Genomic DNA, 26,517 nt, shown 5'->3' with positions numbered 1-26,517 from the left:
ACGTGACACCACTTCATCTCTCTTGTAATTTCAAAGCACCTACCAGCAATAGATGGGCTTATTACTGAGATACTATGCACAATCTCACCCTAAATCTCATCTGTTGCAAAACTTCAGGGTCCCCAATGAAACTTGTATCGTGCTGTCATCTGTTCAATAGAGACGTGTTGGCAGTTATAAAAACAATCCTCAATTTCAGACCAATAGTTATGGTGTCACAGGACCCCGAATTGTTCTCAATACCTGCACTTAACATCAAACCGCTAAGGAAGTCATCCTTATCCGCCCAAACCTCCCTCCTCCCCGCAGGCTTGATTTCAGTCTCCTGGGCAGGTTCGTCCACTAGGAAATAGAAACATGGGACTGCATCTATAACCTTCTTGATCAGCTGACTTCTAACTTCATTGTAGGTCCAAATAAAGTCACCACAGTCACGAGAGAAAGATTGTAACTGTGCCTATCTTCGTTGAGCCTTGAGTGCATGCTAAATTCACCCCCTTGAATGGCCCAGCTGTGGACCAAAACTGAGCTGCCCTTACGTCTCCTAGCAGTCAGGAGGCAAATCTGAGCAAATCCCATTCTGAGCCTTACATAATCTTGTGACTTGAAGGTACTGGTTATTGTTTGGGAAGACAGGACGGGGGGGGGTTAGTTGATTTCCAGAGGTAGGACTATGAATCAACTTCTACATTATTTTAAGTTACTGTGAATCCAAAGGAACAGATTTATGCACAGCATAGTTGGTTGACATGTTTGTATAAGGTACAGGAATAATGTAGGTGATATGTAGTTTGCTTTCAAGTTAGGGTAATTACACAATTTTATGTTCTGCAACAGGGACCTGAACCCTTGATTGTGGAGCGCATTAAATATTGCATTAAGCATCATAGAAATTGATGATGGACCTCATAGCACTAGCCAGGGGTAGGCCAAATTGTGCATCAAAAATGATAAACATTCCATCTTGGAACTTCCATCTATAGATGGTTTGAGTTGGCTGTCGTGAGTCAGCGGAGACTTGGCATTCGCAAACATGGCTGGACTTGTAACCCAAATCACCCCTGGCAAATTTTGTCAGACCACCCCCAATAAGGTACATAGCGAGCGAGCCTGACCACTACAATGGGGCTGGTGGGGGTTCTCCTCCCCCATGAAAATTTTGACAAAAAGTCAAAAACGATGCATTCTATAACACATTTTTCATTATATATTCAGTTGTATTCATTTTTAAAGCATAGTACATGATTACCTTACAGAGCATCAGGATACATCAATCTTAATTGGAGCTCTTCAATGATTCCCTCACCATCACCCTCTACAGTGCCTCTCAACTCTCCATAGCCCCTCTCTCACATGTATTTCATTTGTTTTATAGAGTCTCTCTTACCAACGTAGGGTGTTAGAGCACTGTACATCATACACACACAGAGACAATGAATCGTACGTGTGTAAATCAATGCTTAGAAAAATGTTTTATCAGACAAAGGTGCCTACAATGCATAGGATTCACATTTCATCCATACTGGAAGACATTTTTTTAAGAGTGTTTGGTCAGGAGAAGCATAAACTCCGGATTCAGAACATAACATAGTGGTTAGGGTTTCAAACTGCATGTACCAGGATGCAAGGGGCGAACTCGACTGGAATGTTAGGCAGTGTGCTCCCAATTGGACTTCATGTTTAAAAGGCTCCCTCGAGCCATTGAGCTGACGAGCTCTGGAGACGCACCTGTGAGCCGCGGAGTGGTACTAAACCTGAGACGATATCGGCGGCATTTCCAGCAACCCCAGATATTTTTGTTGTTCTTTGGTCTCTACTGATGAAGGGCACTAACCCAGAAACACCTGTCTAGAGATGAACAGTACTGTCTGCACTAACTTTGGTGAAATACTACAGATTTTTTCAAGGAAGCATTAATTGTTCAAACTGCATGTACCCAGGATGCAAGGGGCGAACTCGACTGGAATGTTAGGCAGTGTGCTCCAAATCGGACTTCATAGTGGTTAGTGTTGACTTTACTAATAAAATGTATTTCTACCCAAACAAACCCTTTTTAGCAAAATTAAGATAATCAAAGACTGGGAAAAAGCATAACGTTCTAACCTGTTCCATGCAGTTTGCCTACAGCTCTCTGTTGGCAGTTCATATATCACTGTGCTAGATTATGATTGTAACTTATGGACTGCACAGTAACAAAAGGGCCTCTATGACAAAAGCAGTAACCCACTGAGCTATCCACATGAAAAACTGTTCTGTAATCTGCATAGAACACATTCTTTGCAGCAGGCATATTAACCCTTTGTGCTATCTTAGATGAGTCAAAACTGCCACTAGACAAAACCCTGATTTCTCTCCAGCAGGTGCACTAATCACCAGAGTTATCTTGGCACTTCCATGCTTCCCTGAAAACTGTTGGATATACAAGGAACTCTACAGTGATTTTAAAACTGCTGCACCACTACAAAACCACCTCCCTCCCTTCCAGCCTTCTGGGTAAACGCCTGATGCCCGACAGGGCAGTCTGGCCTTGTTCACAAACCAAATGCAGTCGTCTAAAGGTGCATTGTAAAGGTGCCTGCCCGCACATCCTGGATTTATGGAGTGAACATAGAAATATTCTGGGCAAACACTTCGGGCGCCAAAAAAAAAACAACAAAAAACAGAATACATCCGACTCACTCTAAAACTCAGGTGATTCGGAGTTTAGTTGGAATATTCATCCACGGCCAGTTCTGACTGATTTTCTGAACTAAATGGTTAACGAAGTCTGAGTAAAAATGTATGTGATGTGGGGTACAGGCATGCATTTCTTTGTGGGCCCACTGAATTTCTTCAGCTGCTTTATATAAAATTGGATTTATGGCACTATAATTTGGTTGTCAGCGCAGTATCGAATGCATCAGTGTTCAGAGGGTGTCAGGGTTGGCAGCCGACTCCCTTGCCAGTGTTTACCATCCAACCTGCCTCTGTGTCTCCGGTTTCAGTGTATTACCGATATGAGACTCGCAACTGGTTCAACATGTAACGTGAATGTTAGTGTTTGGGCAGAGAGATTAAATTCAGGGCCATCATAAATAATTGGGGCAGGCATGGGGGATTATGGCCTACAGCCCGCTCCCCGTAGACCCGCTAACCTCATAAACTTTTTTTTAATAGATTTTTAATTGCAAGCAAGTCTGCCATAGCCAATTAATGACAAGGCGAATTGTGTTACTGGGCCACTAGATGGCGCCGGCAGCCATGTTTTCTCTTTCTGTGAGGTGCATTTTTTCCAAACACTTATAAACAAATGCTTACACACATGCCCGGAAGGTAGGCAGTAACCAGTTTTGTACCAGGCCACGCACTGGTTGACGCTGCCTGGTCTCGCACTATGACTTATTTTTTCACTTTCTTCCAGTGTTATTAGGGAATATTTAAGGAACAGCCCACTGTTAACAGCCATTGCTACACACTGCCCCCTTGTGCTTCCTGTATGAATTGTTTAAGACCTGTGCATAAGTTGTAGTCATGGCTCAGTTCAGAGGTTGATGGGCCTCGATGGCTCTACAATGTGCAGGTCGAGTGCGTCGTTTCTGTGGAGATGACCCCGTCACCAGAGCACCCACTCTTTGTAATGTGACCTCTACTTCAGACACACTCAACCTGCACATGCCAGGCAGCAGAACACTGAAAGACACATCCATTTTGACATTCAAGGCCTTGTAAGAGCAGAACCTGTCGGACAAGGTCTGGTCTGGTGTGCAAAGAGTCCTTAATGTTGGTAGTGGCCACTGCCACATTTTTCTGTTTTTCTCTGATGCTGTTTGAGCTAGAATTACAGACCTATGGGTATAATATTGAGCAGTCGCACAATTTAATTAGCCCAATAAGTTCAAATCTCTGAAGGGGCGATTTAGAATAGGTGTGGCAAGGAAACGCGTGTGTTTAAAACATAAACGTGTTGTTGTTTATTTAGCACCAAGTACAGTGATACAATGGACAATTCAGGCATTCACCATCATCAAGTGTTATCAAGTAAAAAAAGCACTGGCAAAGCAAGCTGTCCTGGCTTTAAATTTGTAATGCAAGCAAACAAAAACATGCACAAATGCTCTTTGTATGTGTTGAACATGCAAGTGTTTTTTAGCACGTTAAAGCCAGACCCGTCGATTTGCCAATGCTACGGAAAAAGTAGCAAAGGATTGCTTACCTGTATAGACTGCATAAAGCACATACATATTTGAATGTAATAAACAGAGTGCTGATTGGGTGTCAGTTTCAGATGTAACATAGTCCCTTGTGTATTCTAGTTCAAGCATATCCTAAAAGAAATAATGATACACCAAGCAGCCACTAGCACGAGGTGAAGGAGAAATATTCCTCAGGGTGGAGCCAAAGCCAACTCTATGTATTTTAAAGAATTGGTAACAACAGGTTATGCAGCCATTTATGCTCCCAAGCCAGACCTGCCTTAAAGACAAGGTGTTTTTTAGAGAAATGCAGGTTTGAGATCAGATGCAAAGAAAAGATGGACAGTGGTAACCCAGACGGGGGTTCGAAAGTGACGTTCATCTTTCTCGTTTTGAAATTTATAATAAATGTATTAGCTGCCTTTATGACTTGGTTTTTAACTACAGCAAAAAAAAAAAAAGCTTTAATGTCAATAAACTAGATTATGTAAAACGCTGTCGGGATGTTGATTCATAATAGGCTTCTGATTCCTGACATCATCAGAAACACATTTTTAATGCTGCATTGTAGGTATGCCATGTATTGTATTGCAATCTAGGCATACATAAAAAATAAGAGCAAATAGGCACCTTCGACAACTGTTTTTTTCTAAGATCTGGCTTTAGCCAAGACCTTCCAATTTTCACTAAACCCACATGTATAATAATATACTTATGTAGCAACGTTCAGCCAGCTCTCTTCATTGATTGGCCTTTTAATGTGTGATTCACTTCTACTCAATATGGCATAAAGCATGGGCCAGTGGGTCAGCTAATTTCAGTGACTGGCTAACTTTAGTGTGACAGATGGCATCCTGCCCTTTCACAAGGAGCACGTCCATACAAAGTGGTCCAAACAAGTGTGAGGAACTGCTGTGGCAATGTGTGCCTTTTGAGAGGCAAAATATTGTTGCTTTCGCCCATTTATTCGATTGACGAAGGCCTGGCTTTTCAATAATTAAATGCATAAAACAGGACAGAACAAACTGGCCAAGCCAAAAGGATTGCCAATGCTTGTTTTCTTGCTTGTCGCCTCGTGTTTGTCAATCTGAGTCTCCTGAAATCCCACACGGTGGCGCTCACGTACTGTGAAACGGCTATAATTGGGTTCTGGATGCAAGTAGATGTGTATTTACAAATTAGGAGATAAAAAAGCGCCATCTAGTGGCAGTCCCGCCAACTTTCTATACACTATAAAGTTCTAAAATAACGCTGCTTAAAACAAGTGAGAGAAATCCCTCGATTGCGCACCTTACAGTACAAAATCAACATCTTTATTAACTCTCATCCCAGAAGTAAGGTGTATCAAGTGTGGGAATTAAATATATACTGAAAAAACATCTGGAGCCGGAGACATGTCTCTTTCGCTTGAAAGGATGTTTCAGGTTCCTGATTTTTCTACAAATAGGTTTCCCAAGCCAGGGGTGGTTTTATTTTGACACCAGACATTTTAGTTGATGGTCATGGAATATTTTCTTATCCATCCACAACTCCCTGGGTCGACCTAGTGTAGGGACACCAGGTGCACACGAATCTTCTGGCCTTCATGTGGTGCACATTCAGTGTCTCCTCTGATAATCCTTTGGACACTAAATAGACCCCAAACCTCTGCTCGTTTATAACAACTAACACCACGGCCTAGACAAGTCTTGCCTAGTTCAAAAGATGTGGTTACTGTGTGCTTCTAAGGCAAACATTTCTGTTAGGTCTTCTTCCTGCTTGAAAATGTTAGGCGGGCAGGTGGCCACAGATACTCATCCCCTATGGGTCCCCTGACTGCAGTGATGTTGGACACTGCATTAGGGCTTCAGCTTGGACCAACCGCAGTCATATTTCATGACAAAGTATATAAGCTCTGCCTTCTTTCTCTTGACAAAGAACCACGGATCTGTTTTTTGTTTTTTTGTATATGTTTATTGAGAAGTACATGTCAATATATAAACTGTGTTAAAAAGAGGAACAATAAATCAAATTATGGCCACATGAAAAATATTATGAAATATTAACTTCTCAGATTTCTAAACAGAAAAAAACATTATACATATCAATAAATGCAATATTGAGATTATTAATAAGGCATCCATCTGTGCATTAACTCTTAAATGTAGACCTATAAAAGAAAATCTGGAAAAAAAGAATTATGCAATATGTATTAAACCACAGATCTGATCTGAGCTCCCTGTGTCATCCAGTGTGTGCTTCATCTCTCCCTGCCCCCCGGTCCAGCCTGTTCCCTACTCCCATTTCTCACCTCTCCGGTGCCTCACATCACTCTCACCCTCTCCGTTGACTGCCTTACCTACTGTGCCTTCATGCCCTGTTCATCTGTTTTGTACCATGGTTCTCACTCGCTTCATCTTTCGCTTCCTCTCTGGTACAGCAAGTGCCTTGGCCGTCTCTCATTCCATGTTTGGCCACATTCTCTCATCCATCTTCTGCACCCGCCCCTCTTGTTTCCACCATGTGCCCTGATCACCTTTACCCCAGTCTCATCGCTCGTCAATCCACCTTGTAGCATTGTCCCCTCTCTTATCCATTCTGTGCCTCACTCCCCTCTCTGCTTGCCTTATAAGGTCTCCTTCCTTATATTTCTTATGCATTGTTTAACTCTTCTGCTCAGACTGGGTCAGTCTCCTTCCTTCAACTATGCTCCTTTTTCCACTCACTCAAAAGTCTTATGTCTGTCTCCTTCTCACGCGTTGTGTCTGGGTCTCCACTGTGATATCTCTAACCTGTGCCTTGGTCCTGTCACTTAATTATCTTACCTACATTTCCTCTAAACCAGGTTGTGTCTACCTATGCCAGAGCGTGGAATCCAAGCTCTCACTGTTTTTCCAAAAATAGAAACGGCCCTGTCTTACTTGATTAGGGTTGAGAAAAAAATCTTATTTGCGAGATGTAGAATTATTTGGGAACTGCATTGGGTCTATTTCAAGGATTACCAGCACTACAACTGTATGACAAATATGCAGAGATATCTGTATGCATCTACTGTATGCCAATCTTACACCTCACAAATGTTAAAAAAAAAATAAACAAGTTTGAGAAAAATGTCTCCCTATACAGCGATGAACTGCTTTCTAGCAGCTCTCAAGTTTAAAAGATGACAAATGGTTATTATCTCTGTTCTGTCTAATATTTTGAGTGCTTTCTGCAATAAACAGGGCTCTGCATCCTTGACTCCATGAGACCTAACACGGTCAACCAGAGGGTGGATGTAAATTAAGTAGGAAAGAGGGATGAACATTGAGGTACTTCATGTAGTATCTTGACTTCAGCTGATTTATAAGGAAGGAGCAATAGAAATTGGCGTCTAATTTCCAAGAATCATCTAAAGCATTTGTTTTCCAGTCCCTCTGTCAGCAAGATGGCTGACCAGGAGCATCATGTCCACCACGTAACCCTCAATCACTATGACACTGATAAGGCAACAATGAGGGCAGGTTTAGTTCAGACCCTAAAGTGGAAACCATGTTGTCAACATCTAAAAAATCTGATAGTTCCAAAAATTCAGAAAGCTACCTCATCACCATTTCCATGGGCATTTTTCCCAGTGCCAGAAGGAGGGCTCTAGTCATTGTCATTAGGGTTGAGTCTCACTTTACTTTTTAAAAGTGAAGTGACAAAGCTTTTCTTACATCAGTCTGGCAGGAGCCCGATGGAGAGGCTGGTGTTAATGTCTATCAGTGATTTGATAAGACTGGGGAAGAGTTCTTTTAAGGTATACACAGGGAAAAATCTTCAGGGGAGCTCGATTTATTTTGCCTCCTAGAATTTCATCTAGGTGCGCAAGGCAAAATATTTGCCAGCCACAGTTCTCGCCGGATGGATGGGTGGTTGTTTTTTTTTTTTTAAAGAGACAGTTCTTCTGTTACAGGATCTTTATTAATGCCTACACATGTATTTTTAATTTACTGAAATAGTTGTAAGCTTGTCACAGAATTCCTTATAAGACAAGTAGGAATGTCATTGGAAAGGCATGCATGGTTGGTAAATGATTTCAGGGTAGCAAACAGTTGCTTAAGAAGATTCTTGGCTATCAGTATTTTTTTCTGGAGAAGATAGGACTTTTCTTTAATTAATAATGGTTTTCTCACTCTTTAACTTCTATTCTGCCTTGGTGTACTTTCTCATGCGTCACGTGGACCAGTTCCTTCTCTCATCTAGCATGGATGTCATTCTTCTTGCATGATTCTAGTGCCCGCTACCTGGTGTGTGTCTTTGTCTTCTCCATCATCTTTCACGTGCCGTAGCCCACTCTCTCATAAACCTTTTACTTTGGCTCCCTCTTGGGGTTTGCGCCCAACCATCAACCATTTTGTGCCTGTTTCTGCTTTCCTATCTGTCTTGTACATCCCGATATCGTCATCATGTGACTTGGTCTCATTTCTCATCTGTTGTTTACCCAGTCCTCCTTTCTCCTTATGCCTTACCTCCCTTTGTCTCACTCCTTTCCACTCTCTCCAATGCATTGTGCCTTGTTCTAGTCTTTAATATTGTCCTCAGTTCTTCTTTCTCAACACCTGTGCACTTGCTCCTCTCATTTGTATGCATTGTGCCTCCCAGCCCGCATTTGTCATATGCATTCAACCTCTCTCTATCTAGTTTATGCCTAGCTTCGGTCTCATCTTTTTGATATCTAGCAATCCTCTCTTGTCCGTATTGCGCCTTGCTATATTCTCACATCCGTACTGTGCCTTGTTATCCTGCCTTGTCCGCTGTGTTTTTTTGTTCCCCCTCTCATCTTGTTTGGGCCTCAGCCCCTCCCTCTTTCCACTCTGAATGTTGGTTTCCTTTCTTATGTATAATGAGCCACCGTGCTCTCTCTTACTTTGTACCTCATTCATTTTTCATCCGACTAATGTCTCATTGCCTTCTTGTGGCCTTTCCAATTTTTCATCCATTTTTTTTATACTAAATATTAAATTTCACCCCCACTGCATATTGACTGGACTGTCCGCACCATAATTCTCTTCAGTGCTCGCAGTCCAGACCCTCCTACCAAGTCCAGCAACAGTTTTTAATTCTTCTAAAACTTCCTTATCAGTGGCCTCCAAGGAATTCTCATTTTCCTCACAATTACATCTGATCCCTTCATGGGTGTCAACGCCAAACCTGCTCCCTTCCACTGAACTCTTTAGAATGGCTGCACCAGCTTCAGGAAGATGACAAAAGCCAGGACACCACAATATATCATTACCATATATCATTATTCTGCTGCTTTGTCAGACGAAAGCCCTTTCAAGCCGGTTGATATCTGAATACACTAAGGGGCTGATTAGATCCCATTATATCCTATGGAAGTTGTAATATGGCAGAAAGGATATCCGTCACGTTTGTGACTGAGTAGCCTGTCCACCAAGATTGAAATCGGGACCTAGTTTTGTAATCCGGATCCAAGGGGAGTGATGTTTGTCTCTATACTTCTCTGCCAATAATATACTAATATGTTGGTTAAACGAAGACCCGGGGAAGGGGCAATTAATTGAGAGAAACTGAGACACTGAATAACATTACTGTGCCTGGTCTCACAGCTGGACATGCTCTCCACTGCAGGAGCCTTGATATATAGACAGGGCAAGTATTAAGTGATCTTATTTTTCTGACTCAATACCTAACTCCTAACATTGCATACAATAAACATTTTGACAATCCCTGTCTTTCCGACTCTTTACAGTCTGGTGAAACTCTGTGTCTTCCTAGAACTGTAACACAATTAGAATCTATGCAACATATGCAAAGAGTATTCTAAACTATTATGTGTTTATTACTATAGTTAACTTCCTTCAATAGTAATACATTCAGTAGTTGGAATAGTTTTAATTTGTGACAATTTCATAAACTGCAAATTCACATTAGTATTATAGAGCTCACCTAACAAGCAATCATGCCCCCACCTAGGTCAATACCTTGATACCATATGTGTCTCAACGAAAAAGTTACCTTTGATAATGATCTTTCTGCAAATTCCTTACCTTTTCAGTGTTCCCAGAGAGTTCTGAAAATAAAAGGCATCTTGCCATCTCCAATTAGCACTGATAAATCACTTCAATATGCTTTTATGTCATTAGAAATGGGACATTCTTGTAAAAAGGCCTATATGCTTATGTTGTTTTTCTTTTGTTTGAGTTAGGTTTGCCAAAAGGCTGGAGAGATCTCCTTACTCAAGCAGCAGCTGAAGGACTCCCAGGCAGATGTAACTCAGAAACTGAATGACATAGTTGGTTTGAGGTCACAACTGAAAGAGGCCAAAGCCTTCCTCCGGGAGAAAGAGGACCAGATCGCGTCACTGAAGGACACCTGCAGTACCAAAAGTGTCAGTCTGGAGATCTGCGAGACTGAACTGCAGAGGAAAACAACTGAGGCGCAGCACATGCACGATCAGTTGAACCAGTGCGAACTTGAAATCTCCGGACTGAAACAGGCTCTTTCCAGTTTGGGCCATGGCCAACACAGCACCGACCTCACTGAAAAGCTGAGGGACACCCTGACCTGTGAAAGTGATGAGGTAAAAATGAAACGCCAAAACGAGGACGGTGTTGGCGTGCTAAAGCAAGACTTAGAGCGGCTCCAGGTTGAACTCAAGATGGAGCGCCACCAGAGAGATCAACAAATCGTAGATTTTGAGGAGGAGCGGCGCACCTGGCAGGAGGAGAAGGAGAAGGTTATACAGTACCAGAAGCAACTACAGCTGAACTATGTGGAGATGTACCAGAAGAACCAGGTCCTGGAGCATAAAATGAACGACATGGCAACCAAGGCGGCGTCGCCACAGACCGAGGACAAGAAGTCATGGACTCCATCGAGGCTAGAGCGAATTGAATCTACTGAGATATAACCAGGACTCGATGCAGAAAATGTATTTATTACTGTGCATGTGCTAACTACTTTAGCCAGCGCTCTTCCTAAGCATAATATGCTGTTACCGCTGGAGGTCTGAACCTGCTTGCACCCCAGACCTTTACTTTGTTGGTTATTTAACAGTGATATCATCGATGTACAGTATGTGACATCGCAGGTATGTCTTTTTTTTCTAGTGACGCTGATTATGGCCCATCAGCACTTTAAATCCAATGTGACTGTTAAAATCCTTGTCTTTGGGATCTACAGAAAGATGAACTAAATATTGGTATATTTGGCATTTAGCCATATTGGCTAATTAGGTGGGGCTTGGAACTGACAGCTGACTTGGAATATACACTGTGTATACGTCAGCCATCATAGATTTGAGAGACAGGCGATTGTCATTCGCAGTGATATAATCCCAAATATGTGTTTTGTTTACTAACTAAAGAAATGAAGAAAACATGCTCAGAGGATGATTAGTGATGATTAGTGAGAGAAGAAGCTAAACAATGATGTTTTGTTACTGAAATGAAGCATGAATCTAAAAACTTATCTTATTCTTGAACATCTGGACTGCTGTGTTATTCGTATGGCACAGAACACGCTGCTTGCTGAACATGTGTTAAAGTGTTAGTACTGTTTACTATTCCATGTGAACCACAAGCACACGTGCAAAGTGGTCTCACTGCTGACTGTTAAACTTCATCCACTTATGGGAGTTGTTGGACACAATGCATAAATTCATTTCATACAATTAAGAATTAGTGGGCCTGATTCACAAAAGTTAACTTACCCTTTTTGTGTAAATTTACTTTTTTTTTGTATGTGCAAACTAAAAGTTTAATTTTACTAATAGTAATTTTACAACTTTGGAGGCTTATCTTTTTATGTGCAGATTCTCCAAACCCACAAAATTACTATTCATAAAATTAAGGTTGTAGTGTGCGAATTCCCAAAAAAATAGTAAACTTACACTTAAGTGTAAGTTTACCTTTGTGAATCAGGTCCACCCGTATGTAAGCAGCTAATGACCATGAGTTTGACTATGTATGATACATGTATTGTATTTGCAGTAGTTGTCATTGCTATTAACAGATATTAATTATTTTCTTGTTGAAAAAGCCCCTGTGGTCAAGCACTGGAGTCCACAGCATGTGCAGCAAAAAAGTGCAGGTTCGCCCACATAAAAATGCAGTGTTTAAAATAACAGATATTTTTGCTTATCCAGACAGCAGCTATGCAAGCCACAGACATAGGGATAGACTTTAGGGTAAGAGATGAAACTACCCTCCATCCTTTTTTTAAAAATGTTATTAATTTTTTGCGGGCACTATATTACCAAAATCAGGACTTGAAGATCAGGAACATAGAAGCAAAAAACAAAAACAGTAACATATTTAGATGGCAGAATTAAAAAAGACACTTCACCAGCCCCGCAGCATCGTACAAATAAACAATTAAAGCCATCTAACATCCCCAGCTTGCATCATCGTATCTTCCAGCCACTTACTCAGTGCAGACCATATCTGCTGACCCCCCTGCCTCTTTCTATGCCCTTTAAGCCTATATAGACTCAGCTCCAAGATCTGAAGGGCCAGTAATCTCGTTCTCCAATTTTCAAATATTGGGGGCTCAATCCTTAACCAATCAGAGGCAATACACAGCCGCAAAACCGCCACGGCCATAAGCAAAAAGTATTTCTCTTTTTTCAGGCAGGGTTTAACTGTGCGGGATCCAACACCCCCAACAACACCAATGTGGGAGCGAGAACAACCCGCCCCCCAATAATACCTCCTAAAAAATATACCGTTGCATGTAACAACGGTTTTAACTTAGGGTAAGCATAAAACATATGAACAATCTCTGCCTCTGATTCTCCACAGCGGTTGCATGTGCCATCAGAACCAGCCCACTTACAAACTTTAGCCGGTGTATAATACAGATTACAAATTGTCTTAAAATGCTGGGTCTTTAGGTTGGATGCGAGAAATACTCTGTCTGCCATTTCCAAAGATTGTCTGCCATTTCCAAAGATTGTTCCACCCAATTTCCCTGCTTCCCAAACAGAGTATTCCATCTTTCATTCTGCATCTCCATATCATCCAGATACTCTCCAACTTAGTCAACCATTTCTTAGTAAACTCCAGAGGAATAGCCCAGAAAAGATAGAGTACTTTGGGCAGAATATTCATTTTTAATACATTACAGCAGCCTAGAAGAGACAGTTGTGAATGGTTTATCCTCTCTAAATCTTTCTTAATTTTGGCCAGCATCAGAGCCATATTCTGCTCCACAGCTTGACCTACTATACCAGTTTTTCTTATCCCCAAGTATACAGCGTCGGATACAACACGCCTGTCTGTAACAGTAGACTGGGGAGAGCATATAATCTGAGTCTTATCCTTATTCAATTTATAGCCAGAGTGTACTCCAAATACACAGGCCAATTTTTCAATTTCCTTAACCGCTGTCTCAGGATTGGTCCCGACTATCGCCACGTCATTGGTATATGCCAACACCTTATAGCTCTCCCCACAACAAATGGCTGGGGTAATATCCTTGCACTCTTCCAGTTTCCTTAAAAATTTATCTATATATAATGCAAATAATAACGGGGAGCATGGACAGCCCTGTCTCGTTCCCTTTGAGATGGATATTAAGTTGGATTCTAAGCCAGCCAAACGTAGCCGGGCTTTGGGGGTTATGTACAATCCCTTAATAGCTGTTAAAAAGCCCTCCCCACTCCCCTTCCATCTCAATACCTCCCGTAGAAAGGGCCAAGCCACACGATCAAATGCTTTCTCAGCGTCCAACAAAATCAAGCCCAAAGATGTTTGTTGTACCTCCGACAGATCAAGCAGGGCTATAACTCTTCTATTATGATCTACAGTCCCTCTCTCAGGAATAGAACTGTGTTGTCTTTTGGATACTAATGGAGCAATAACCCTCGCCAATCTACTTGCTTGGATCTTGGCGTATATTTTTCCATCGCAGTTCAGCAGTGAGATAGGTCTATAGCACCCCGGATCTGTTACCGCCCTACCTTTTTTTTTAAACACTACTATCGTAGCTAAATCTCAAGAGGGCGGGATCTACCCCAACTGAGCCGTAGCGAATGTTAATAACATATCCTTTTGTAGCTCTTGCCAGAATAAAAAAAAAACTCCAATGGCAAGGCGTATGGGCCTGCAGCTTTTCCTGGGGCCAGCGATTTCATGGCCTCATAGATTTCGCCCGACGAAATTGGGGCATCCAGTAAATTTTGCTCCTCCTGAGTAAGTCTAGCTGTTTGAATTTCTCTCAAGAACTCCAGAGACCCCCCACAGCCTCTACCCTGTTGTGATACATCATCAGAGTATAACTTCTCATAGAAGGAATAAAGACTTCCAAAATCTCTTCAGGCTTATCCACCTTACGCCCCTGGAAGTCCACCATCTCAGTTATACTTCTGGCTACAGCTTTCTGCCTAACCTGACTAGCTAAGATTTTGCCCCTAGTTTCCCCATACTCATAACATTCGGCCCTAGAGAGCTGATACTTCTCTGCTGCAGCCTTGCTAAGGTGCTGGTTAGCCTTTGCCCTGAGTATTGAAACCTTAGCTTGACAAGCGCTGGTCTCCTCTCCCTTCTTTATGCTCTGTACCAGTATCCTCTCAGCCTACATAAGTTCTTGGGTTAAGCTTCTAGCCTCAACCTCTCTCTTTTTTTGCAGATATAAACCAAACCTTGAAGTCTTCACTCTTATTCCGGCCTTTAATGCATCCCAAATTATGCCTGGAGCCGCAGTATCCCGGTTCTCATCTAAGAACTGTATCAGCCATGCTCGCATGTAATCTACATAAGCAGATTCCATATACAGCGCAAAGAGTGAATCTAGCAACACCTACCTTGCGTTCTATAATGACCCAACGGCTCCCTTGATCTACCATCAAACGACCTGAGCTGCATATAGATCCTCTGGCCAGAATTGCCACCCCACCCCTGTGTTAGTCCCATCTGCTATGTACAGGCTAAAAGTGTCATACCTAGCCCTCCTAAAACCTCGTGTTTCCCCCAGGGAATATGGGTTTCTTGTAGGCAGACCAGATCTACTTGCATTGCCCTTATAGACATAGCCATCTTACTTCTCTTTTGGGGATTGTTCAAACCACATATATTAACAGAATATATTTTTAACCTATGCGCCATATTCTTTTTTCCAATTGTCCCAGATTAACTTTAATAACTTGCCCAATACAACTCATCCTCCGACGCCCTTTGCCATCCCATCTTCTTGCAGACCATTTGAAAACATCCTGATTATGAACCATCACGTAGTATTTCTCCTTTCCCTTCTTGAACCCCAACTTCCCCCCAGCCTCCCTATCCTCCACAAATAACTCCCTTCCCTCCTATCCCTCCCTACCCAACCATACCACCGCCCTTGCCACCCCTGAACTCCCCCCACACCCTCCAACCCAACCCATAGCCCAACCCTTGCACCCCCTCAACACCTCCCCACATCCCCACCCATTAGAAGGCACAGGACCAACCAGGTCCTTACCCTGATCAATTAGTGCTCCCCTCACCCAAACCACAACCCATCCACCTTAAAACCACATAACAGAAGCCATGTTTATGCCCCCTTTCTTCTGCCAAAAAAGAAAAAAAGCACAATATAATAATAATGGCTTACAATCTTATAGTCCCCAAGTGTCTGTTTTGTAGCAGACAACAACAAAAGAAATGTCAGAATGAGTCCAGCAGCTCTTTAGCTTTTATTTCCGAGGGAAGAGTCCTGCCACCTGCAATCACTTTTAGTTTAGCTGGGTTCATCAAAAAGGCCTGAGCACCCTTGTTCTGGAGCGGTAAAATTAATTGTCTCAGCCTCCACCGTCTCTCAACTGTAGCATGGCAATAATCTGGCCTGACAAAAAAAAAATCGTATCCTACAGCAGTGCGTTTACGATCTGGGCGAGTAAGGTCATACACCACCTGTCTTGCCAAGAAATTATTAATGCATATCAATATGGCCCTGGGTTTCCCTCATTCCATATCTGTTTTTCTCAGTTTAAAAGGGAATCAATGGGCTCTCTGAACTTCACTCTCCCAGTCCCATTGGGCTAAATCTGGGAAGGCTTTCTTAAAGAGATTCACCTCGAAGCTCCTTGAATCTGCCCCTTCCGCCCCCTCCGGAATACCCGGGACTCAGAGATTATTTTGCCAAGCTCTGTTTTCAAGATCTGCCATTTTCCATTGAGCATCCTCAATTTGGCTTCTCAGAGAGTCTCTAATCTCCCCTTGTGCTGCAGTATCATCCTCCAATTTTGATATCCGAGTTTCGGCTTCTCCTATGTGAATTGCAAACTCAGTGCAAGTCTTAGCCACCTGTCGAATGGCTCTCTGCATTTTGCAACAGGCAAATTGTGTTCTGCGGCTCTCAGCCTTCATCTCCTCCTGATGCTCCATGATACTCTGATGTATCATCTCCAAGGATGTTTGGGTTGTATTAACTAGTGAATCACCCAGGGATCCAAGATCCCCAAGCCCAGGTGCGGAGGAGTAGTCCCATTGTAAGGCTTTAGATGTTTTAACAGTAACCTGGTGAGTAGGTGAGGTTGAGCCGGGCGGTTCTCTTCTTCATCTTTTTTGTTTAACTGTAGCCGCTTTAAACCTTTCAGATCGACCTAACCCTTTCCCCCATTCAGACAGCTCGTCCTTCCCCGGTGTGGTTGACTCAGAACCTACTTCAGACCAGGACGTTTTCCAAGCCTGACTGCCCCCCGCCTTGACTTTGCTTGTTTCATCACTAGTCCAGCTAGATTGGTCAGATAAGAGGAAAAAAATGTATCCCCCAAATCTAAATCCTGACCCGTTTTGAAGGTCAGCCCCTTCTTTCTCCGGGTTTCCTTTTTGTGCTTTCTCACCTGTCCTTACTAATGTTGAGTCATGCACCGGGGGTTGCGTCAGATCCTGTGAGGTGCCTGGGCTACATTATCTCCGGGAACAGAATCATTAAGCAATTCTAGGTCCTGCCCTCCTCATTTGTAACTTCAGCCACTTTTTAAGTGGGTACATCTATGCGTACAGGAATGGGGGGGGAACGGCACAATTTAAACTCTCTTGCTCAGCCGCCAGCTGGTATGTTCGCATTTAACTCCACCAGATCCACAGTTCCGCCTGTATCCATACTATTACCAGTAGTCTCTTTTGTTTTCACCACCAAGTTTGTATGTAGTTTCGTTTTGAAATAGTTCCCTAGTTGAGCAGTCGCTGTCTTCACTGAGGACACCGCTTTTAATTTATCAGGAATAAACATTCGTATGGAGGCTCTCACCTACTTGCACTTACCTACGCCGCCAGAGCCACGGGTTCTCTCTTGTCTCGCGCCGGCTCCAGCCACAGCTCCAGCTCGTGCAGCCTTTGATCCTCTCGCCGGCATCCACAAAACACACCTCCTCACCCACATGTCGAAACAATGTAGCGAGAAATGTAACACACTTGCTGCCGACCGCGCTACCACACAGGCAAAATCCAAACGCCAAGGTAAACGCTGAGATGACTCACGTACCGCCCACGATTAATTTGAAGTACATTCCGGTGACAAGTTCAGGAGCAAAATCGGGCAAGGGAGCTATGGCTGGTGGATCGGGTGGTGGAGGAGAGCACAACCCGACCGAATCACTCAGCCGCCATCTTGCCTTCCTCAAAAAATCACCGTCCATCTTAATAGGCAGGCTGCACACCGTGGTGTACTTAGTCATACTGTTAATGACGACTATGAGAATTTATTCAAAGTAGGCGCACTTATATAGATGGATTTTCTCCACAGACCTCGCGGACAAATTTGAAACTATTTCAAGCAAATATAAAGGTTTGCAAAATGTCCTCATAAATTAGAATAATTCCATAGAACCAAATATTTAGCAATTGTAATGGCAGGCGGGTGCACATGTAGACCTTGGAAGATGGATACAGCACTTTTCTCAGGGGTGAAGCTTGATCACTAAGACTGGGGGGGGAGGGGTGAGCTTCAGATTGTCCAACAATCATGCTGACATATCATGCTGTTTATTATATGAGAAGAGGCATATGAGCGGGGCTCAAGGGCCAATGGAAAAGGAATAGCACCTGATTCACAAAGGTAAACTTAGACGTTTGGTCTAAACTTAGTCCTAAAGTCTAAGTTTACCTTTGTGAAAATAAGCTGCTTAGTATTTTGTAAAACACCATGTTTCAAAACAGAAGAGTGTTTGTGTGTTTTTCTTTGAGTATTTAAAAATCCCAGGTGAAATCCGACAGACACATTACCATACCCAACAGAAAGCTCCTGTACCCAACTGTTTACTAAATAACATTTATTAGAGGGGTGTAACACCCCCCTGAGGCTATGCCCTTGCCTTTACAATTCGAATTCTGAAGTTAATTTGACCACCCTGTTTAAACAGTGGTGCATTTATCCTGGTCCCATATTATTGACATGAGTATTAAATCAGCAAGAAAAGGAGTCGGTGTGAGCAGTGCTGGATAAAAAGAGGCCTGTGCGCGGAAATATAGAATTCATGAGATCATTTGAAATTCTAATGGCAATGACAACTACTGTGTATTGAAAAGAAGCTTTTATCTGCACCAAAGGGGAGTGTTACTTAACTGGCCATGCCGTATTGGCCCCCACAGCAAATTCTGACCTTTGATACAGTCTTTGGTCTGTTTTTTTCAGGGCTTGATTCCACAGAGATGCGTGTGAGCTTACTCAGAGGTGTTGCAATAAGAAAAATGGAAGGTTGTAGGGCTCTTCTTGTGCTTCTACACAAACTACTAATCCAGGATATAATTTTACATATAAGAATAGTGTGTTGCACAACGTGTGTTCATTAAGAAGACTGGCCTGCCAATAGATATTCCTTTTTCATGATTGTGTACTTTGCTGCTTGGAAACCTTCTCTTGTTGTCAGTGTGTTCAATTTAAGAGTTTATGAAGTTTTTTGCAGGTGTGATTTACAGACACGTGGAAGAGTGTGTGACCATACTCATAGAGATGCACATTGACACTTTCCCATCTTTGCCTAATGTCAGGTTATTTAGCGTATGAAGAACATCGAAATTGTTACTTACCCCAAAAGAACATGTTGCATTGTGGGAAAGAACATCTGAGATAATTTAACATTTGTGTAGTGCTTATCTACCATACTAGGTACAGAAATATATTATTTATGCTGCTATGTTCTACAGATACAAGTGTACTTGGATGTAAATAAGTCAAGTTCTGTATATATTATTAAAAGAACATGTGTCTTGTATGGAGTCAGTAATCACGGCCTGCAGCCGGTACTTTCACATTTTGTGTTCTCTATTGATGCCATTTAAAAATCTTTAAGTGAACACTGGAGCACTGCATTTCAGAGACCCTGATTATCAGAATATTTTGACATAAATCTATAATGTACAAATAAAACTTTAAGAACTCAGACTCTGTGTGGCCCAGATTTTTCCCATCCTTTCCATGGCTCCACAAAAACACTGCATTTGTTTTAATTTTGTTCTGTATGAAGAGTTTGGGTGTATGTATTTATCTTGAGTAACAGGCAGAGCCAAATGTATAGGGATGAAGCTCGTGTTTTTGCAGATTCTAATCCATGACTATTGTGAGGATTTGTAAAAACAATATTACATGGAAAACTGTAAGTGTTTTCAGATAGAGAGGCTGGGTCCCTAATCAATGAACAGTACTCTGTACAATCACAATATTTAGGGAAAAAACTATTCGCCATAAGGCATGCAATACATGATGTCACCACCATCAGTAGCAAAGATATCCAGATTCATCCTTGCCCTGATTTCAAAGGTAACAAATGTCTCCACTTGAGTGATATACAAGTGATTCTTATATTATGCCGGTGCCTTATATGAAAACTACCACATACCGAATTAAACATTAGGACAGGCCTATCCTATTTATTCTACAGGACAGTCCTACAGCATGCCTGGAATAGTTCATGTAAGAAAGGAGCACAAGACAATAAGATAGAGGAATGTGATAGAAACCGCAAAAAAATATCTAGGCAAAGAACAGACAAAGTCTGAAATCAACAGGTAACCGATAAAACTGAATATAAAAGAACATGTGCCCATAATCTGGAAAGAGATGTCTTAGGTGGCCCAAGCTTGCAAAAAAGTTCCATTTAAAGCATATACTGTACATCAGGTCATTTATTAAGCCTGTATATGGAGCCATTTCCTAGAAAAGTAATTTGTTGGTATCTCTGCAGTAAACAAGGCCCGGGAGTGGCATTAACTAGTCTCTCTCAACATGTTGGTTATGTTGATCAAGTGTTACTGGCACATGGGAGGGACGGAAGATGCTAGGCTGTTTGCCATTGACCAGATAAATGATGATAATTTTCCCAGAAAGCCATACCAGTCTTTCACTCAACATATCACAGTTTGCTGGGATCCTACATTTGCTACTCAGTGAAGAAGGTAGGTCGGTGATATAAGCCCCATCATCAGCCATTAAGATGGCTCTGTGAGTGAAACATGCTCACAGTGGTTATAGCACAGCTCAGTGAGTTGAATTCTCAAAGCTGAGAATATTTGCAACCTACAGGCCACAGGTATGAATCCCGGCAATGCAGTCTCAGCCTTGTTCCCTTCCGAGGTTGATGAATGACGTGCACAATTCTTTTATGTGCAGTGGTACAAAATGTCTAAACATGTGGCCAGTGTTCTATATAATGCAAGAAAGTTACTAAAGATTTTAAAAAAACGTTATGTTAAACAGACCACTGCTATAAACCACTGCAAGGGTCATCCCATTGGTGCTCACAACGACCTATAGGAAATTGGCAATACAATATCCAATGGATCAGTTTAATAATTTCCCACACTGAGATTTTCCATAGAATATTCAAAAGATGTTGAACATGCGGTGCTTACATTATCAATATATAAATAAGGAACAGGTAAATGCTCTATTGAGGGTGGTGCGTGAAGTTGGTGTCCTTTTGCCTGCTGCTCCTCCTACGTTGTAAGTCTTAGACAAACATTAAAGTTCTTATAGACAACGCATGCGGGGAGTCTTCTTCCACCTCCATCCTAGCGATGTGCAAGTAAAGTTACAGAAGCAGCAAAAAGATTAGCCCTTCGAGGAGTTCTGTTGAAGCAAGACATTCTCAATACCTGGGCCTTGCTCGCCATGCGGTTGAAACAGAATTGAAGATGACTTTGATCGCCCTCACTGACGATTCCCAGTGCAGTGCCCTTCTTGGTGACACTGACGCAAGACGCAACACCATCCCAGGATCAGAAAGGACATTGCATACTGCCATCTTGGAAGGAAATGACAAGTTTCTGGCTTGACCTGCGTAAGCCTGACAAGATGGCCATTGTCTTTTTACATCAGCTCTAAAATAAGTAATTGTTGCAAACCGCAGCAGCAACGCTGTGTGTCAAGACAGCTAAGTAAGTGTTGGTGCAGTGAATAAAATGTATCAATAACTGTAGCAACGCAGTACTTGTGCAATGTTGCCGAAAGCCGATGATGGGGCGCTGAATTGAACCCTCAGCAACTCTTCAATTCCTAATTCTAAGTAAAATATTTGAAAATCGTCTTTTTCCTATCAGAGACTATGGAGTCTATGGGCCTGATTACAACTTTGGAGGAGGTGTTAATCCGTCCCAAATGTGACGGATATACCACCAGCCGTATTACGAGTTCCATAGGATATAATGGACTCGTAATACGGCTGGTGGTATATCCGTCACTTTTGGGACGGATTAACAACTTCCTCCAAAGTTGTAATCAGGCCCTATATCTTTTATTACAAATGTTACATAGTTGTAATCAGACATCTGATAGTGGTGGCTACTTTATTTACTTGGTTTTTAATATTTGTTCATATATTAGGTCATGAAATGTTAGAAATAGGGTATCTAGCTGGAAGAGGTATACACCTTTGTCCAAATAGGGACCACAATCCTTGTTCAGGTAAGTCGCACACCATCCAAATTATCCTGTTCCCACCCTCTGGCAGCTTGGCACTGAGAAGTCAGGCTTAACTTAGAAGGCAATGTGTAAAGTATTTGTGCAATAAATAATACAGTAACACAGTGAAAACACCACAAAAATACACCACATAGGTTTAGAAAAATATATGCTATTTATCTGGTTAAATTAAGGTCAAAACGATAATGATTCAATAAGGATGAGCTGAAATATCACTTTTGCAAGATTAAAAAGTTTTAAATTTTTTAAATCAACAGTTGTCTCTTGTTGCACAAAGTACCTGGTTTGCGTAAAAATTACACGCATGGAGACTGCAGAGGAGGAGATGCGCAGAAAAATAGAGCGTGCAGCGGATTTTCCAACGCAGCACAGATGACGCGTCATTTCTTTCCACGCTGCAAGGGGCTTTGCGTCGACTTCCAGCACACAGTCTTGGTTCCTCACTGCGATGCAGGGATCTTTTTGACGCCTAGAGACGATGCAGGGAAATCGTGGGCATGTGGGAAGAAGTCACAGGCGTTGTGTTGATCTGGTAGTCAATGTGTCAAATTTTCTGTCGCACAGCAGGCACCGCACCGATTTTTCACTCAAGAAGTCGGGCTGCTTCGTTCCGGTTGGGCTGTGCGTCAAATTTCCGGGCACAAGGCAGGTGCTGCGTTGATTCTTCACTCAGGAAGTTGGGCTGCGTCGTTCCATCTCGGCTGTGTGGTGATTTCTCACTCCCAAAATGGCTGTGCGTTGATTTTTGGCGCACAAGGAGTTTCCCGAAGAGATGAAATCTTTTTGGTCCGAAGACTTCATAAAATAGGAGGCAAGCTCAATCCAAGTCATTGGAAAGCGCTTCTCAGCAAAGTCAGAGGGCAGCAGGGAAACAGCAGGACAGCAGTCCTTCTCAGCAAAGCAGTCCAGATGAGTCCTTTGGTCAGACAGGCGTTTCTCTTGACAGGTTGCAGGTTCAGGTCCAGAAGTGTCTGAGCTGCTGGGGTCAGGGACCCAGTTTATATACCCAAAATGCCTTTGAAGTGGGGGAGACTTCAAAGAGTGGTTCTGAAGTGCACAAGTTCCCCTTTCGGTACACGTCTGTCTGCCAGGATCCCGGGAGGTGGCTTGGCAGTCCATTGTGTGAGGGCAGGCCTCTAGCCTTTTAAATGTGGCAGGCCCCCCACCCTTCCAGCCCAGGAAGACCCATTCAGTAATCAGGTGAGTGCAGGTGTGACTGAGTGTCCTGTGTGTGTGGTTGTCTGGATGAAGTGCACAAGGAAGCTGGTACCCAGCCCAGTCCAGACGTTGACTGGAGACAGGCTGTAAGGCATAGATGGACTTTAAGGGCAGGGAAATGCTCACTTTCTAAAAGTGGCATTTCTAAAATAGCAATATAAATTCCAACTTCTCCAATAAGCAGGATTTCCTATTACCATTCTGGCCATACTAAATATGACCTGGTTACCCCTTTCTGCTCAGAATCTACCTCTTAAATAGTATATGAGGGTAGCCCTAATGCTATCCTATGAAAGCAGCAGGCCTCACAGTATTGGAAAACAAGTTTAGGAGTTTTCCACTATAAAGACATATAAAACACACATGTACATGTCCTGCCTTTTACCTACATAGCACCCTGCCCTATGGGTTACCTCGGGCCTACCTTAAGGGTGACATACGTAGAAAAGGGGGAGTTTAAGGCTTGGCAAGGACTTTTTAATGCCAAGTAGCATTGGCAGAGAAACGGCTCACACAGGTCTTGCAAGGGCAGGCCCGAGACATGGTTAAGGGGCTACTCATGTGGGTGCCACCACCAGTGCTGCAGACCCACTAGGAGCATTCACTTTACAGGCCCTGGGCACATGTAGTGCACTTTACTAGGGACTAAAAAGTAAATTAGGTATGCCAATTGGGTACGAGCCAATGTTACCATGTTTTTAGGGCGAGGGCATGTGCACTTTAGCGCTGGTTAGCTGTGGTAAAGTGTCCAGAGTCCTTAAGCCAGCAAAAATGAGGTCAGAAAAAGAAGAGGAGGAACGCTAAAACGTTTAGGGGTGACCCTGCAGAGAGGCCATTTCCAACAATCATGAATTAGCATTAAATTTGAATAACGTGGGAAACTTTATACAGTTTTAGTAGTGGGGTTCCACACTCACTAGTGCACAGCCACAAGTATCAAGGGAACTACCAACGGAAGGGGTAATTAGGCTGGAAGTGTTTTAAAATATGTCAGCGTTCTGGAAGTAACAAAATACTAAGGTCAGTGGAAGGTTTCACAGTGGAAACGTTGTCTTGTTGGGGAAAGTGTAAAAGAACTGAAGAATGCCAAAGGGCTGGGCATATTTTACACGGTCATATTAATGTTATGGATGAAAAACAAACAACATTTATGGAGAGGGACCAACTCTACTCTTGGAAAGAAGATGGGCAAACAATTGATAAATACGTGGCCACATGTTTCAAAAACGTTTCTGGTGACTAAATCGTAAGCAACAAAATACTTATAGAACAAAGATCAAAAAGTAAAAGAAAGGTTGTGGGTGAACAAACACTTGTTTTATTGAATGCCTTTAACATTTAACAAGGGCAGAGGCAATACATTTGGTGGTGGTTTGTGCACGAAGCCAGTCAGTCAACTATGCTTGATTTAAAGCTATAAAAAATACAACATATGAATATATAAAAGACATTCAATGATATTAAACAATTTTGCATTCAACTGACAAAAAGACAGTTAAAACCAGCTGTCAGCATTAAAGATAATAACAAAACAGATAACAGGTTAAAAACCTTAAAAATCTCATTCAGAAAGAGCTGTCTGGACACGGTTAGTAATTTGCTGGCCACGGCGCCACCTGACAGCCCGGTAGGATCTGGCCATATTAAAACAAATCCATTCATTGAGTAACATTTGCAAATACATCAGTGCATGTCGGGCTTGGGTGAAGTACATCCCTTTCAATGAGGGGATTATGAACTGCATTCTAAGTGAGCTATGGTGCTCACAGAACAATATAAAGTGCAAAGTGTCTTGTTCGGAGAAGGAATTGCAGGTACAAGGACCTAGCTCATTGATTCGATTCCAGCCATCTGGCTCTGCAAGGATCCAGTGTTGGAGATTAAAGGCCTGATTATGACCTTGGCGGATGGGATACTCCGAAATTTTACTGGGCATGCCCGGAAAGGCATGGATTTTTATGGTAATTTATGAATTTTGATAAATTAATTTGGCAAGCCTTTAGCAGATTGGGTAGGTGAAGGATGTGATGTGGTTGTAGATATAAATGCATTCAAAGTGGATGGTTGCAATAGAAGAAGGTATGGACAATATCTGGAAGGTTAAGTGGAGAAATGAATGATCAATGATGAAGCCGACGGCTGCATTAGAGAGAGTGTAAGCTTAATGACATTTGTTAATGACATTGAAGGTTTAAAGCAGCTGGGTCTGAAAATCAATGTGGCCCGGAGGGGACAATATGCAGTTTCTTCAGATTTGAGAGATGTGGTCAAATTTCTTCAAGCCCTGATGAGGCATTCTCTGTTGTGTAGGGCATCTTTAGGATCACCCTACACGGCATGGAGGAGAAGAGTGTTTCCTCTAAACAGGTGTCAGTGGAAAGGTTTCACTTTTTTCTGGAGGGAGCTCTACTACCATGCTGTTTTGGTTTTCTGGGCCATGTGTACTTTAAAGCTGCAGCCTCTATTGATGATGAATCCAAGTGATTTTGCAATTGAGGGGTGAAGTTGTCAACATTCCTGACAGATAGCCAAGGTTAGTTCAGTATTTGGTTGGAACTGTTTGAGTAACTATGTCTTTGTTGGTTTTAGGTTTGATCTTTAGGTAGGTACTTGGCCTCCAGTCCTGGAATAGTTGGAGTAAAGTTCTGAGTCACTCGAATACCATTGGTCAAGGACAATTTAAGGTAGCGTTGAGTATTGTAGGATTGTGATTTTGTTTCAGTGAGTAAGGATCTGATAGGTTCTATGGGGAGACTGAAGTGGTTGGGACAAAGGATGGATAGGATACTCTACAAACAGGATCTTGTGGATTCCATCTGTATAAACAGATGGGGAGGTAGAAAGTGATCCTTTGCAGTACTGTTTTGAAGATGTTCATGTGTGTGTTTCTAGGATGTGAATCGGTGCTTCATTCTTAATGTCTGGGCTGTATCTGGATGCAGTGGTCACTTCTGTTATTGATGAGTAGGAACTTATCTATTATTTAGAAAAGGGATGTCTCCATTCTGCGGCATGGACAGAAGCCTATTGGTAATCTTTTAGAAGATTGTTCATGGAGATCTGATCCTGTAGTTGGCTGGAAACTGACCTCTCAATGATTTTGGGAAGTGTATGTGGATGATAGGACAGAGGTTGGCTAGGTAGTCTGGGGCCCTGGTCAATTTCTTCAGCTGGAGAAGCTGTCCTTTCTTGTGCGTGTCCTGACATGTTCCTAATTTAAGGGAGCCATTTTCAGTGATGAGGAATAGTGTATGGATAT

General features: G+C 42.4%; 1 protein-coding gene across 2 annotated transcripts in view; it reads left to right on the top strand.

The window, feature by feature from the left end:
- The window catches only part of LZTS3 (leucine zipper tumor suppressor family member 3), a 220,302-nt gene extending 200,799 nt beyond the window's left edge, over positions 1 to 19,503 (top strand). For both annotated transcript variants that reach the window (XM_069204940.1, XM_069204930.1), the window contains exon 5: positions 10,345 to 19,503. In XM_069204940.1, coding sequence (XP_069061041.1) covers positions 10,345 to 11,049 — 705 coding nt within the window. In that variant the 3' untranslated portion in view covers positions 11,050 to 19,503. The remainder of the gene's footprint in view (positions 1 to 10,344) is intronic.
- Positions 19,504 to 26,517: the final 7,014 nt, after the last annotated feature.

Source organism: Pleurodeles waltl, chromosome 1_2 (assembly GCF_031143425.1).
Source record: "Pleurodeles waltl isolate 20211129_DDA chromosome 1_2, aPleWal1.hap1.20221129, whole genome shotgun sequence".
In the NCBI taxonomy this organism is placed as follows: Eukaryota; Metazoa; Chordata; class Amphibia; order Caudata; family Salamandridae; genus Pleurodeles; species Pleurodeles waltl.
This window is presented reverse-complemented; position numbering and strand designations above follow the sequence as displayed.